The sequence below is a fragment of the Schistocerca serialis genome, chromosome 4, assembly GCF_023864345.2.
Source record: "Schistocerca serialis cubense isolate TAMUIC-IGC-003099 chromosome 4, iqSchSeri2.2, whole genome shotgun sequence".
Classification (NCBI taxonomy): domain Eukaryota; kingdom Metazoa; phylum Arthropoda; class Insecta; order Orthoptera; family Acrididae; genus Schistocerca; species Schistocerca serialis.
Window position 1 is genome coordinate 92,919,147 of NC_064641.1, and position 16,405 is coordinate 92,935,551.

Sequence of the window (16,405 nt, forward strand, 5' to 3'; positions counted from 1 at the left end):
CATTCCTACTTTAGAGAAAAGAAAGGTTGCCAGGAAAACTGTCGCTAATCAATTTCCTGAACACAGTTCTCATTAATGGGACATCTTATCATGAGAAAATTTTATGCAGTTATATTTATAGATAAGAAACACATTTTGCACCTTCAACCAACAATACATGTAGTATCACACATACATCTTTAAAAATGTGGATAGATCATCATAGGAGTGTGGCAAAATATCTTACAATAAAAGTGAAACACATTCTCTGAATCAAAATTCAGAAGAAAAAAACTAATATTAAGATAACATTAACAATTTCTGAGAAACATAATGACTGTGTACCAATGATGTTTGCCTGTCAAAAATTAACACCAGGAGAAGTGCCTGAACATTAAAATAATCAATTATGTTTACCACACTGCTATAGGAATAGTAGTAAGCCTAAAAAGAAGTCTAATGTGGGAGTTCAACATTACACATTAAATAGAATACTGCCCAACTTTTTCATGAACCACTAACATCTAACAACACTGCTGATACTACTTACCAGAGGAGAAAGAAGTATTATAAACACTTAAGCATGTAGCTAAATATTACTGTGACTGCAGGAAATGAGAAAGGCTGACAGGCATAATATCCTATCATGCAGGTTAAGATGGTGTTCCACAATACAGAACATACATTTATAACTCCCACATACATCTTAGGGCTCTACAACCAGTCATAAGAAATCATACATTTGACATGTCTAAATAATTTAACTGGATAGATAAAAAAATCTACTCACCAAGTGGCAGCAGAACACAAATATGGTCAGGGGAGATTTATTACACAGGACGAGAAGGAAAGACTGGTTCTTTCCTTCTCATCCCGTGCAGTAAGTCTCCCCTGACCCACGGTTCTGGGTGACTTTCTCAAAATCTACCCCTTTTCCCAGACCTCTCCAGTTCTTTTCCTTCCCCTTCAACCCTTCTGCCTGAAGGAGGAGCCACTGGCTCCAAAAGCTTGCTTGATTACAGCCTTCTGGTACAAGTGAGTTCTGCTGCCACTTGATGAGTAGATTTTCTATCCATCCAATTAAATTATTTTGTCAAAAATTGATTGTTTTCATTGTTATACTCAAATGTCAGTTATTTTCACTTTATAAATTTAGCAGACATGCACATTGTGTGAGCTTACTTGTTCATTTATAGTTACAATATTCTGTGGACACAAGAAACATTTTGAGATAACAATTTATGAGTCACAAAGATTCAGATTACACACCTGATGAACATCACATTGGTCATAACCCTGTAGCTGATGTAGGTGCAGTCTATTCTCTCTTGTCACAAGTGCATCCTATCCTATCGGAGGCTGGAATACTTGTGAAAGCAGTTATGTACATACAGCACCCCTGCAGTAACTTCTGTGCAGCCTTTTTGTGGATGTGACCACCAACAAGCTGTCCACCTGAATTAATGCCCCCCTACAAATTGTGGCCAAAAGCAAACCTGACCATTCAGTGGCAGAGTTTGCCATCGAGCACAACATGCTCGACTTCAACACTGCTTCACTCATCCTGTGCCATCTGAATCTCTCCCCCCTCCCCCCCCCCCCTACCCCCCACCAGCACTTCCTCTTCCTTTCAATACCCAGAGTACCATCTTCTATGGACTGTACAGGTGAGAACTGTCCTTACACACATCCTCCTCTGCTAGCCTCAGTTACACACAAACCTCCAGCCCTGTCTCCGTGCCTCCCACTTCATCTCATTTATTTTATCTCCTATTGTTCTCTCTTCCAGCTTCCCCTTCCTCAGTTCTCTCTCTCTCTCCCCCTGATCCAAGCACAACTCAGTGATCCACTTCATTGTGCCACATGCAATGTTCCCTGCCTGCACCATGGCGGGCTTTTAAGCACCACATTCCTCTTCCATTCCCTTGGCACTTTTCCCTCCCAGCTACGATACTTCCTTTCCTCCACCCCTCCCTCCTGTCTTCTCCATGTTCCTCTTACCCATTGCATACAGACAACTGCTTATCCCAGTCACACAGCAGTAGCTCTCTCTCTCTCCCTCTCTCTCTCTCTTTGTGTGTGTGTGTGTGTGTGTGTGTGTGTGTGTTTTTTTTAAATAAGTTAGCTCCGAGAGGGACACTGTCCTAAAGTTTAGTGATGATTTCAGTCTTGCTTATGAAGCTGTCAACCAATCTACAAATCATGAATAATCCCCTTATTATTTGTTTACGAACTAACAGACATGGTATATAGATTTGGGGGAAACATAATTAGCCAAAATAATCGTTCATGAGAGAGACAAGTAAAGTAAATGATTCTGGGGTAGAGGATTAGAACTTGCGATAATAAATGATGAGCTGCTGGAATTACATATCAGTTACCAGTTCTATATCATGTTTACCAAGATAATAAGCTGCTGGTCCAAATGATTTGTCTGTCACTACTTATTCTTATCAATCATTAAGCAATATTCTTGCATGTATGCCATGCAAAACTACCAAGGTCACACACAGAGATGGAAAAGAAGGTCTAAGGATTTATGTTTATGGGTGTCATAGAAACTGTGTGTGAAGATGAATGTTATTTTGCATGGTAAGGGAAGGATTTATGATGGTCATGCTCACTTTGTGGCATCACACACACAAAGAGAATATTGAAAAGAAACTGAAAACAAGGGAATAAGAGTGGGGGTGAAACTGCACTTTTCATTCTACTTCTTATTTTTCTTCCTGTATCCATCTTTATTTCTCACATTGTTCATACATTATGTGTGGACCGAAGCTGGCTCAGTGCTTACCAATATACTATCTTGGATCTCCTCTCTCTGATACCTTTACCTTCATGTCCATTTCCCTTTGTCCTCACGAGAAATGGGTCTCTCTCATCCTGTGGTTTGAGTGAGCTACTCCTGGTTTCTAATTTTTCACAGTGAAATAACTTTTAAAAATGTCTAAATAAATAACTGAATTCCCTGCTAGGTTGCATTTTAATTTATTTGAACACAAAATTGATTTATCACTCTATGATGCAATTCAAGGAACATACGAGATCTGTTCAAAAAATTCTGGAACATTTATGCCAATGGTGTGTTGGAGCGAAATGCAGTTGTCATCTCTGCGCATGCCTGTGTCTAATGTGTAACCGCCATAAGTTTCAGTGCTGTTTGTCTATTAGTTATTGTTCAGTGCTGTACTGAGTAGAATGTTGTGTCGCACCGTTTGTGAATTTTGAGATGGCGGAGTAGAGGAGCAATGCCTCTGACTTAAATTTTGTATGTTAAATTTTGCGTGAAACTCAATAAATCCTTTACTGAGATGATGCCCCAAATGATGCAGGAAGCTTATGGTGATGAGTGCTTAAGCCATACATGATGTAACAAATAGTTCACATGATTTAAAAATGGCCGGACGAAAGTTAAAGATGACCCTCATTCAGGACGCCCTTTGACATCTACTGATGACTCTCATGTCAAGAACATCAATGAAACTGTGCACGCCAATCGAAGACAGACTGTCTGAGACATTGCAGAAGCATGTAATATTTTAGTTGTATCATGTCATGAAACCCTGATACAGCATTTTGGAATGCATCGTGCTGCCACCAAGTTCATCCCACAGCTAATGTGTCAAGACCAGAAGGACCTCCACCTCGAAACCTACGAATTGTTTTTGGATTGCAAAAATGAGCAAGAGATGTTTCTTAAGAAAATCATAACTGCTGATGAAACATGGGTCTACAAAAATTTGCAGACAATCCAGCAAGTGGCATACCAAGACTGCTTGTGGAAGTGGAAACAACATTAGGAGCAGTGTATCAATTTTGGAGGATAGTATTTCAAAGGAAACCATGCACAATAAGTAAAGGGTAAGCATAAGAAAAATTTTATGGACAAAGTTCCAGAACTTTTTGGATGGACCTCGTATGTGCGAACATAGTTATAAGACAGGATATGGTGAACACATTGTCAATATGATATTTAGCTACAAACAAAGAGTCATCTTACTTAATGTACTGGAAGAAAGTGAAATCTATGCTAACTTGAAAAATAACTGTGAGAACTCATTTAAAGAAAATGCATATCAAACACAACTGAATTCCATCATGCTGCCCATTTTGATATTTTTAAAGACTTGCTCCTAACAGAGTCAAAATTTGGTTCCTACCATAAGCCTCCATCCTTATTCCACTAGTTGCTTGCTAATGATGACATCCACACAGCCCACCAACAGAAATTTTAATATCATAGTTTACTGACAAAAATTTTTCTTCTGAAAAAAAGTATGAACAACACATATTTTGCATGCCACGAAAGATGATGACATTTGTGGAGAACAAACAGCTCATGCACATGAATTAATATGGGATCCTCAAGTGCTGATCATATGAAACCAAGCACACACTGTTCATTAATGAGGTGAAGAGATTCTACATAATGGAGGCAAGGTTGACAGTATCGTTCCAGAGAGCCTTTAAAGCAGTTTTAAATCATCATTTAGCAAACAAGATACGTACTTATAGAATATTCCAACAGATATGCAATAGCAAAATCAAGCAACAGCACATCTTTCTTTTCATGAAGATATAGTCAGAAGTAAAAAAATAATGTTCAGTATACCTCAATGAATCAAAATATGATTGTTGTCACTAATGCCATGTATATAAGAATGGTGAGATAATTTTTGCACCTCTCTAAGCCTGTTTGCAGTAACGCAGTTGTTACAAAATGTAGGAAGACTTTCAGATCAGCACTCAGCACAAATGCTAGAAGCTGATTCTCAACACACATTGTGCATTAGTAGATGGCAGGAACCAATGTCTATAGTATGTGATCAGTAATATGTTGACACTGCATTTACAGCAGAGGCAAAGACTAACTGATTCCCCTTCATACAAGTTCTTAACTACTGATATTTCCACAGTTATTAGAACAGACGTTTTATATATCTATTTAAAAATGTTTTGTCAATCTTTTCCGAGATATTCAACAATATCTTTATAAGCACAAAAATTTTATGACAGGTACATAAGATTTAAATACATTATTTGAATTTAATGGTTTTATGGCATGCCAGTCTACTAAAAATGCTAATTTCAAGAGACTCCTGGTATACCTGGAATGTTTTGAATTTGTTCCATCAAATGGAGCTCAACAACATACAGGACATGCAAAATTACCACTGGCAAGCAAGATAAATTTAGTTATGTGACTCTCTCAATCAAATTTCATTAACTTAGTAGCAAGAAAGCTTCACAATGTATTTCAAGATATCACTTGCAAGCATACATACCCGCATGGCTTCTCCAACTTCAACCAGCAGCGCATAAGCAGCAGTCCGACAACGTTCATTTATGTCTTTACAGCAAAGGACAGCTTCTGGTATCACTTGCTCAACAAGTTCATTGTCAGGATCCCCAAGTTCTCTCATCAAATGTATAAGACACCGTAGCCGAGGCTACAAACAGAGATACATGAAATGGTGAGTTTCCCTAAGGTAAAAGTTCTCCACATAATGTTTTATAACCAAAAGCAGCTGGTGGACTAATGCTGCAACACTGAACTGATGTTGTTACAGTAAAATCTTACATCTATGTACACATGCACTTGTAGTCTGGCTAACTTATCATAGTCTCCACAATGGGGAGGCACTTTCTTAGGGTGTATAAGTATCAGTTACTCATCCACATTCGCTGGTACATATTCCACTCCAGGCACATCCCCTTTGGCAATGCATATCTAGTCATCACTACACAAGTCTGTGCATCTATACAGCTGCTCTTCATTTGCAAAGTGAACAGTGGACATACTATTAAATCATAATCTGTTATCAGACCTTCTGCAGTGAGGAATGACATCATTTCACTGGGACGATAGACGACAGAGTGATACAGACTGCTGAGAATGCTGGTGCACTATGAGACTCAATGTGCACCCGCTGTGGATGCCCACAGCAGTCAGTATTACTCTGTCATGTATCATCAGCGAGCTCACACACTTTTACAACCGTACTATGCACAATTACACACGTCACGCAATTTTTGTATCATGAGATGAGGACAGTGTATCCAGATTTGTTGTAAATGCACTCCAAAATGAGCCATGTCTCAAACTAGTAGTGCTGAAGAAAGTACATTTTAAAAATACAGCATGATGTGAAATTTAGCAAGTTAGAATTTAATCTATGTTTTCTGCTCCCAAGAACAACAAATTTTTTTCACTTTTTCACTCTATACTTATTGCAGCTGTATACATAATAAGTAATATGTACACTTATATTTCAATGGTTTATATTTATATTACTGACAACAATTATGCAAATGGTTTTATTAGAGGCCTGAGTAATTAAAAGTTATGGCTAACTGAAGCTGCAACAATGGCATATCACTAAAAAATATTTTGAGCAGTTTGACAGCATAGGAGGTACTGTTCTCTCTCATTCAAAAGCAGATACTCTCAACTTTTTGAGAAAATATACTGAATTACCTAAAATTAATCTGCAAGATTCTGAATTTTGATGACATAATTTTATTGCCGTATTTTTTTTGAATTGGACAACACATCTCACGAATTAAGTGAGTCAGTAATTAAGATTTTGAATAATGTAGAATCATAAAACATTTATTTTAAGATGGATGCCATACTCAAAAATAGAAGCTTTCAGATGATGCATGTATAATATTGCTCCCTATACTTTTGTGAATTATTAACCTGAAACATTTTTCTTACGACAAGCAAACAGTTAAGTCTTAGAGCACATGCAGAATAATAAACTCTAACCTAGCCACACTAGAAAGCATTAACAAGTTTCAGAAATATCATATTCTTACACCTGTCTTTAAATAGCCACCTCTCCCCCAAAATCGCCAGTCATGGATTGGAAAGCACTCGGTTAACATCTCCATGTCAAATCTAATTAGTGATCACAAGTGGTTATATTGGTTACAGCAAAAGTCTGCGACTAGATAACTGCAGTGTCACATCATGATAGTGGTTCACATTAAAGCCGGTAACAGTTTAACAAGATTATAACACTTCCGTGAAATTTTACATTTTGGTACAGCATAAAAAAAACTAAGTTATACCATATATCTATCATTTATAACACTATCCAGGCTCTTTAGTCAGCATGCTAACTTTAAAGTGCTAATATTCTACTAAAACTATTTTCTGGGCAATATTATTACACTTGGTGATCAGATTAAAAACTACTTTGTGTGCATCGTTACTTCATGTTTCTGTCGCTGTACATTACGCCATGGTGAAACTGAACAAATGCTGTGACTTTGGTAAGTGGTTTGATGAGTTTTCTTCCATATGTGTCTGAAAAGGAATAAATACATGTCTTTTTACCCGTATAAACGGTGATCTGTAGAACTGGAACTGCCAATCAACAACAACAGTGCAAATGAAGTGTGATGACCTACTATTAAAATTCATTTATTGTTTGGTCAACCACATTTCACACAATCTTTCATAACAACAGTTTCCAGTTACATTTTTTTCAGTGTAGCAAGATATGGGACTTCAAGATACGTAAAAACCAGGTGCAACTTCAAAATTCATGCAAGGGGATTGTTACAAGTGAAATTAGGTCCTTCCTCAAATTTACTGAGGCTGTGGTGCCCACCCAAAAGAAAACGATTGATGTTCTTTGGTTATCAGCCAATATATTCTTAGCGCCCTACACAGCTGGTGGGTGTTATCTATTAAATCTTCACTGAGGCACACTCATAACACCAGTTGTATCATTATGAGTATGTGCACGAGTTATTTGTCCACCTCCTGCTGGTACTGAGGAGAAGTGAAGTTGCTTGGATCTAGGATGGGTGCGAGCAGGTGGGGATGTCACATGGCTGTTCCAGGCAAGATTAGGTGCAGAGACAAGGAACATGTGACCAGATACAGGTTAATTCCGGTATTGGGAATTTTGACACTTAAAGAGACCAGACAACGCACCAAAAAAGGGCAAAGTGTCAAACAAGTTGAAAGATGGCTCCCTACAACTCTCTGAGAATCTATGATAATTTACAGTCAAGTGCTAAAGAAAACCTGAATAGAATTTGAAGCCATTTTGACTATTTTTTTTTTTTAAGTTTGTGACTGGTAGCAGTAATTTTTTTAAAAAAAGGCTTTTACATAAAACCTGTATACATCTGTGCTCTCAGAAAAATGAGGCGCATCCAATGACACAACAATATTTCAGCTAAAACAATCAGTTTTTGAAAAAGTAATGTATAAATTTTATGTGTGTGTTCTTCTCCTGCTGCTTGGGGAGTAGATTTTTTTAAATCTACAACAGTACTTCAGTATCTTTAAAACTACAGAAGTTAATATTTCACAGCGAATAAACATTTTCATTATGAACCTCTGAATTAAGAACTTCTAACAACTTCATGCCATTTCACCATATGATAGATGATAGCATTGCACTGTAGCTATTAGCTATCATCTTTGAAAGCTACATATAGGTATCTACTTTATTTCCTGATTTGTTGTGTGTTTATATCTTTTCATTATGCAAACGTTTGTCTGAGCATCGTATCCTCCACAATTACGCAGTAAATGAATACAGCATGAATACCTCACATATTGTGATACTTGTGTAGTTATTTAATGAACAGTTTGCTGTTTTGCCAGTAACATTACTTAAAATGCTGATTGCAAGTGCTATTAAAAAATCTACGTTAATTTACAAGTTACTGGACACCACAACTGAAAAGATAACTGTAAGATGCTTCTCTCAAGAGGGCATAAATAACTGTTTGAACAATATTTAACAAAAGTTCACTATCATTTAACATGAGCACATTTGCACAAGAATATTGGCTTATTTATTTACAGACAAACCTTTATTTATATTTATTTTGAATGGGCCTGGGTGTCACTGAGTGTTTATAACATTTCTTTATTTAAATATTGTTGTAATATATTAGATTAGTCTGGGAAGTGGTAAAGTTGAATCAAATGATGTCTGTAGAACTCAAGATAGATGTAGTTTTGGTGGGGACAGCCTTCAGCCAATGAAAAAGCAGACAGTAATGGCAAACTACAGAAGTCAAGTGGAGCCAGGGACTTTTTCAAATGAAAATCTCAAGGGGGTGATTCTGGAGACTTTTATGTGAGTTCTGGAAGGAGGCAGACCTGCCCGTGGTAATGAGTGGCATTCGAACATGGAGGTGCTTTATTCTGGGTGGTGAATGGCTACTAACATACTTTAACTTCTGAAGTTACTTTATATTTTGATAGGCCTGAATGTGCTCCAGAGCACTTGTATTACAGAACAGGGTAGATGGAGTATGAGTTACTATTCTTTGTATCATGTGTGATAATTTGTAAATCATCAGGTTGAGCTCTTAACGTTTTTGAGCTGGTGAATATATTGTGTATTGCGATTATGAAATAATGTGGCATAACTTCTCTTGATGATTCACATGAAGAACCTAACAAAACTGCAGCCACAGACAAGAACGTTGAGAAGGTGTGTAACATGGTATTGGATGATTAAATAGTTGATATGAAGTATTTTGAAATGTATTTGCAAAAGCAAATTTGAGCAGCTATACTTTAAATAGTTATGCAGACACAGCATAGACTAGCATCAAGCGCTGCATCAGTCTCATCTTAAGACTGAAGACAACGACGACGACGACAACAGCAACATTTTAAAATAGAAGCTTCGAAACTGCACACTTTTGTTTGAGCAACTTACCAATGATAAACGGTTTTTGTTGTTGTTGTTGTTGTTGTTATGGTCTTCAGTCCAGAGACTGGTTTGATGCATCTATCCATGCTACCCTATCCTGTCCAAGCTTCTCCATCTCTGAGTAACTACTGCAACCTACATCCTTCTGAATCTTCTTAGTGTATTCATCCCTTTGTCTTCCTCTATGATTTATAACCTCCACGCTTCCCACCAATACTAAATTGGTGATCCCTTGATGCCTCAGAACATTTCCTACCACCTGACCCCTTCTTATAGTCAGGTTGTGCCACAAATTTCTCTTCTCCCCAAATCTGTTCAGTTCCTCATCATTAGTTATGTGGTCTACCCATCTCATCTTCAGCATTCTTCTGTAGCACCACATTTCGAAAGCTTCTATTCTCTTCTTTTCTAAACTGTTTACCGTCCATGTTTCACTTCCATACATGGGTACACTCCATACAAATACTTCCAGAAACGACTTCCTGACAATTAAAAACTATACTCGATGTTAACAAATTTTTCTTCTTCAGAAACACTTTCCTTGCCATTGCCAGTCTACATTTTATATCCTCTCTATTTTGACCACCATCAGTTATTTTGCTCCCCAAACAGCAAAACTCATCCTTTACTTTAAGTGAATCATTTCCTAATCTAATTCCCTCAGCGTCACCTGATTTAATGCAACTACATTCCATTATCCTTAATTTGGTTTTGTTGATTTTCATCTTATATCCTCCTTTCAAGACACTGTCCATTCCATTCAACTGCTCTTCCAGGTCCTTTGCTATCTCTGACGGAATTACAATGTCATCGGCAAACCCCAAAGTTTTTATTTCTTCACCATGACTTTTAATTCCTACTCTGAATTTTTCTTTTGTTTTCTTCACTTCTTGCTCAATATACAGAGTGAATAACATCGGGGATAGACTACAACCCTGTCTCATTCCATTCCCAACCAATGCTTCCCTTTCATGCCCCTCGACTCTTATAACTGCAATCTGGTTTCTGTACAAATTGTAAATAGCCTTTTGCTCCCTGTATTTGACTCCTGTCACCTTCAGTATTCCAGTCAACACTGTCAAAAGCTTTATTTAAGTCTACAAATGCTAGAAAAGTAGGTTTGTCTTTCCTTAATCTATCTTCTAATATAAGCCGTAGGGTCAGTACCGCCTCGCGTGTTCCAAAATTTCTACGGAATCCAAACTGATCTGCCCCGAGGTCGGCTTCTACCAATTTTTCCATTCGTCTGGACAGAATTTGTACCAGTATTTTGCAGCTGTGACTTATTAAACTGATAGTTCAGTAATTTTCACACCTGTCAACATCTGCTTTCTTTGGGATTGGAATTGTTATATTCTTCTTTAAGTCTGGGGGTATTTTGCCTGTCTCATACATCTTGCTCACCAGATGGTAGAGTTCTGTCATGGTTGGCTCTCCCAAGGCTATCAGTTCTAATGGAATGCTGTCTACCCCTGTGGCCTTGTTTCAACTTAGATCTTTCAGTGCTCTGTCAAATTCTTCACACAGTATCGTATCTCATTCATTTCATCTTCATCTATGTCCTCTTCCATTTCCATAATATTACCCTCACATACATCAATGGTGGATGTGAATAAATGGCTTGCAGAACTAATCCAATTCTGCAGTGGGAATAGAATAAGAAACATGGCTATGTAACAATATCATGGATATGCTGAGAACCGATTCATTGCTGATACTTATTGATTTTAAATATAATAAGTTACTGGCATTGTAAAGGCTTCACGTGCCACGGGAGAAATGATCTTTCAATGACAGTTTATACTTCTTAAAAAGATTCTTTCAGAGGGTTAAGTATACTGGTTATACATTTCAAATTCAGAATGCTGAAATCTCATGGAAATACTATGAGGGTAGGTGGAGAGTTCAAGCACTGACATAGGATGTTGTTTGTAACAACAAAAATATGTTTTGTTATGTTTAAGTAGTGGAAGAATTTTGTTTATACAGCTTTTAAAGTTTTCTTTAGGTTGTGCTCCACGGCTTAAGAAGACACACTTTTAGCTGCACCACTAAAAGCTGCTAAAACTATCAGACTGCAACTAGCTTCGACTATTTATGTCATCATCTGACATAATTTAAGTACAAAATATGGTACACACAATTTGAATCATCAAGTCTGCTAGATGGTTACTTAAATTGCGAAAACTAGTTGCAGCATAACAACATTTTTAGCAGTTTTGATGGTATACATTAGAATTTTTTTGAGTAGTTGTGTGGGATGTTTCATTCATACTGAACTGGAAAACTGATCCATAAAAATTATTTCATTTTGAAAGTTTAATGCCTACAGAAATTTATAATATAATGTTGGTGAAGGTTTATAACGAGTAGGCACCTTCATTTTAAAAAGTTATGAAATGTGAGGTGAAATTAAAATGCGGCATAACTTCTCTTGATGATGATTCACATGAAGAACCTAACAAAACTGCAGCCACAAACAAAAACATTGAGAAGGTGTGTAACATGGTACTGGATGACTAAATAGTTGATATGATAGGCACATCATTGTATTGTATAGTTTACTACAGGAATTAACAACAAAAAAGTATGATGAATTTTTTGAATATTGAACAAAAGCAAATATCAGAGCGAGTTTATCAGCAAGGTTACACAGTTATATGTGACTTCCTACTAAAAACAAAATAACCATTAACGCTGTGGGTGAATGTGAAGACCCTGGAAATGAAGGCAGGAAATAAACCTTCAGTCAATTTATCTGAAAACTACTGCTGCCTCATGGAGGTTGAAGCAATAACTGGCAAATACTACACAAGTCTTCTTGAACAACTGGATGGAAAAATTATACATAAGACCTGAATTTCAACACCAAAAAAAGTACATTTCCTTGAGAGAAAATATGTACCCATGAGGTGCTTCAGCGAAAAATCACAGATCTGAAATACAAATTATTAGTACATACTCACTATTCTCCAGATTGGCATTCTTTGGCACCCATCTACTCCCTTGTATAACAAATTTCTTAGCAAGAAAACATCGTGTGAAAAAATTTTTTTGTGTAATTTTCAGCTCCAGGCCATACAAATATTTGTGTGACCTGAATCAGAAAAGTATAATACAATAATTATGTCAGTACATGGTCTTGTGTATTCCTTAGGAAATGTGCCTAGCCTATGAAAATCCAGTGAAGACTTTATGGCATCTAGGGGTACCCAACCAGAATTGCCTGCCTGAGGAGGAGTCTACACACTGGAAGAATGTTGGACATTAGAGTGCTGACTTTAAATATTCCACTGACAGGCTACGAACTTTTCATCTCATCTTCACCGAATGCCCTATGACAAAACAACTTGGTGAAGTTAATAAAGCAGTACATTACCATACCACCAAATTTAGATACATTTTATTACATTACATTTATCGTTTTCCACGGATCCCTTGGAGAGGAGTCTCTGGGATGTGGAAAGAGTCCAATTTTTTTATTTTTTAATTCAGATACATGGATATTATACAATTCTAATGCAGGGAGAGTTATGAGCTATAATCCTTGTGAAGATATTAATCGATGGAGTAGAAGGAGTTGGCCAACAGGAAGTTCTTTAATTCACTTTGAAACCGAACTTTATCACTTACAAGACCTTTGATATGCTCTGGTAAGTTATTGAATATATGAGTACCCATGTATTTGACTCCTTTCTGTACTAATGTTAAGCTTTTATAGTCCATATACAGACTGTTTTTGGTTCTGGTATTATAATCACGTTTTGCACTATTTTGTGTAAAGAGTTGGAAATGACAAAGAACATCAATAAGTTTATGTACTGAGAAGTATTAGAATACCAAGTTTCTTAAAGAGTCTCTGCATAATGATCTAGGACTGACACCAGAAATAATTTTAATGACTCTTTTCTGAATTTTGAAAATGTTCTCTCTGTGAGAGGATTTTCCCCAAAAGGTGATTCCATAACTCATTAGTGAATGGGAGCAGGCCGAATGAACTAACTTCTTCATTTTGAAATCACCTATTTCTGCTATCATGTGTACTGCAAATGTAGCTGAACTAAGGCGTTTCATTAAGTCTAGAATGTAAGTTTTCCAATTTAGGTTAAGGTCAATTTGTAGCCCTAAAAATTTGACACTGTCTACAGCTTAATTTCATGGTTTTAATACATTATACTTATAGGGTCTGGTATTCTTTGTGAGGTACTAAACTGTATGTACTGGGCCTTGTCAAAATTCAGTGACAATCCATCTGCTGTGAACCACCCATTGATACTTACAAATATTTCATTAGCTGATTGCTCAGGGAGATCACGGGTAATGTTTTTTATACTAAATCATCCTTTATTTTCAAGTGAATTACATGGACCTGCTGTCATAACATTTCTTACCAACTGCATAAGGAACGATTTGTGTTATATAGGGCATTCAGTGTTATACCGCACGTGAAGTAACACAATAACAATGAGTTACCTTCCACGGAAATATTTCTGTATGAACATTCAAAGTAACAACTGCAAATTTGCTCTTTTATACACAAATCCATTGTACTGTATGGCCCATGAAAATCTAACCTGTTTCATATTAAAGAAATGCATAAATAAAAAGTACTATTCTGCCAATAACCACAAGATAACAATAAATCAAACTGAATGACTTACCCCTTTGCTTGATGGAGCAGACTTTGAAAGTGAGGTAATCAAAAGTGCCTTCAAATCTGATAAATTTTCTTTCACAAACTTTTGGCAGCTTTCAGATTTACTGCTGCACAGTTCTTCCAACAACCTGCATTATTAAAAAATTATGTGTGAAATATACTGACAACTAAGACATTATAATGACACAGCCTGGCAGTTTCAACACTACACAAATGAGTACTGACAAAAGACTATCTACAAAAAGAGCTAATAAATGAAGGAAACATCATGTACTTACACGTCTTCTTACATAACACAGCAAATAATACTTTCCAGAAATATCTTAAACAAAAAATTCTACATGCAAGCAATCACACTTCACTTAATAACAGACAACAATGGTCTACAGCTTACGATGCTTTGCTGTTAACAGCTTGACCAGTACTCTCATATGCCCCATCAGACCAAGTCTTTTGCTTAATCATACAGCTGACGCAAAAATATATTCATTTGCAAGACAGCAGCTGAGTTTCTCTCATAAAATTAGCAAAACAAGCACATATTATGAATATAGCTTCACATAGAAATGAATGTTTAGCCAGTGCCATGTGATTCTGGAATACCATAAGAAAACACATGCAATCTAACATTACATTTTAACATTACATTTCATAAGTCCAAATATTTTAGGTGGAATTCTGTTACTGTGTGAACTTTATTTATTGATTCACTCTCATCTGTGAAACAACTATTAAGGCAATTTTAAATATCCCACTCTTTAGAATCATTACTAGAACCTCCACAGAGTGTACAACTGCATCATTGACCTAAAACTTGTACATCGTACACGATTCCACCATGTAAAATAAAGTGTTGCTATAGGCCACTACATCTGACATAGCGTAGACTTTATTAACAAACAGCTTTTAGACCCATCATCTGTTCACGTTCTTCTGTATTACTTGGTACATGTTCATAAAGAAATAGAATTTTTTTTTTTTTGTAATCTGCACTATGAACTACATTTTGCCAGCTAGGCACACAAAGCAGAGATTGTAGTTTGGTAAGTGGAATGGGATGGAGGTTTTCGTCAGATCGGATGGATGTTGTTGTTGTTGTTGTTGTTGTTGTTGTTGTCTTCAGTCCTGAGACTGGTTTGATGCAGCTCTCCATGCTACTCTATCCTGTGCAAGCCTCTTCATCTCCCAGTACCTACTGCAACCTACATCCTTCTGAATCTGCTTAGTGTATTCATCTCTTGGTCTCCCTCTACGATTTTTACCCTCCACGCTGCCCTCCAATACTAAATTGGTGATCCCTTGATGCCTCAGAACATGTCCTACCAACCGATCCCTTCTTCTGGTCAAGTTGTGCCACAAACTTCTCTTCTCCCCAATCCTATTCAATACTTCCTCATTAGTCATGTGGTCTACCCATCTAATCTTCAGCATTCTTCTATAGCACCACATTTCGAAAGCTTCTATTCTCTTCTTGTCCAAACTATTTACCGTCCATGTTTCACAACCATACATGGCTATACTCCATACAAATACTTTCAGAAATGACTTCCTGACACTTAAATCTATACTCGATGTAAACAAATTTCTCTTCTTCAGAAACGCTTTCCTTGCCATTGCCAGTCTACATTTTATATCCTCTCTACTTCGACCATCATCAGTTATTTTGCTCCCCAAATAGCAAAACTCCTTTACTACTTTAAGTGTCTCATTTCCTAATCTAATTCCCTCAGCATCACCCGACTTAATTCGACTATATTCCATTATCCTCGTTTTGCTTTTGTTGATGTTCATCTTATATCCTCCTTTCAAGACACTGTCCATTCCATTCAACTGCTCTTCCAAGTCCTTTGCTGTCTCTGACAGAATTACAATGTCATCAGCGAACCTCAAAGTTTTTATTTCTTCTCCATGGATTTTAATACCTACTCCGAATTTTTCTTTTGTTTCCTTTACTGCTTGCTCAATATACAGATTGAATAACATCGGGGAGAGACTACAACCCTGTCTTACTCCCTTCCCAACCACAGCTTCCCTTTCATGTCCTTTGACTCTTATAACTGCCATCTGG

General features: G+C 36.9%; 1 protein-coding gene across 1 annotated transcript in view; it reads right to left on the reverse strand.

The window, feature by feature from the left end:
• LOC126473917 (RRP12-like protein) overlaps positions 1–16,405 on the reverse strand; it is a 144,655-nt gene that overhangs the window by 24,416 nt on the left and 103,834 nt on the right. The window contains exons 14-15 of the mRNA XM_050101272.1: positions 14,342–14,465; positions 5,268–5,432 (exon numbers count right to left, since the gene is read on the reverse strand). Coding sequence (XP_049957229.1) covers positions 5,268–5,432; positions 14,342–14,465 — 289 coding nt within the window. The remainder of the gene's footprint in view (positions 1–5,267; positions 5,433–14,341; positions 14,466–16,405) is intronic.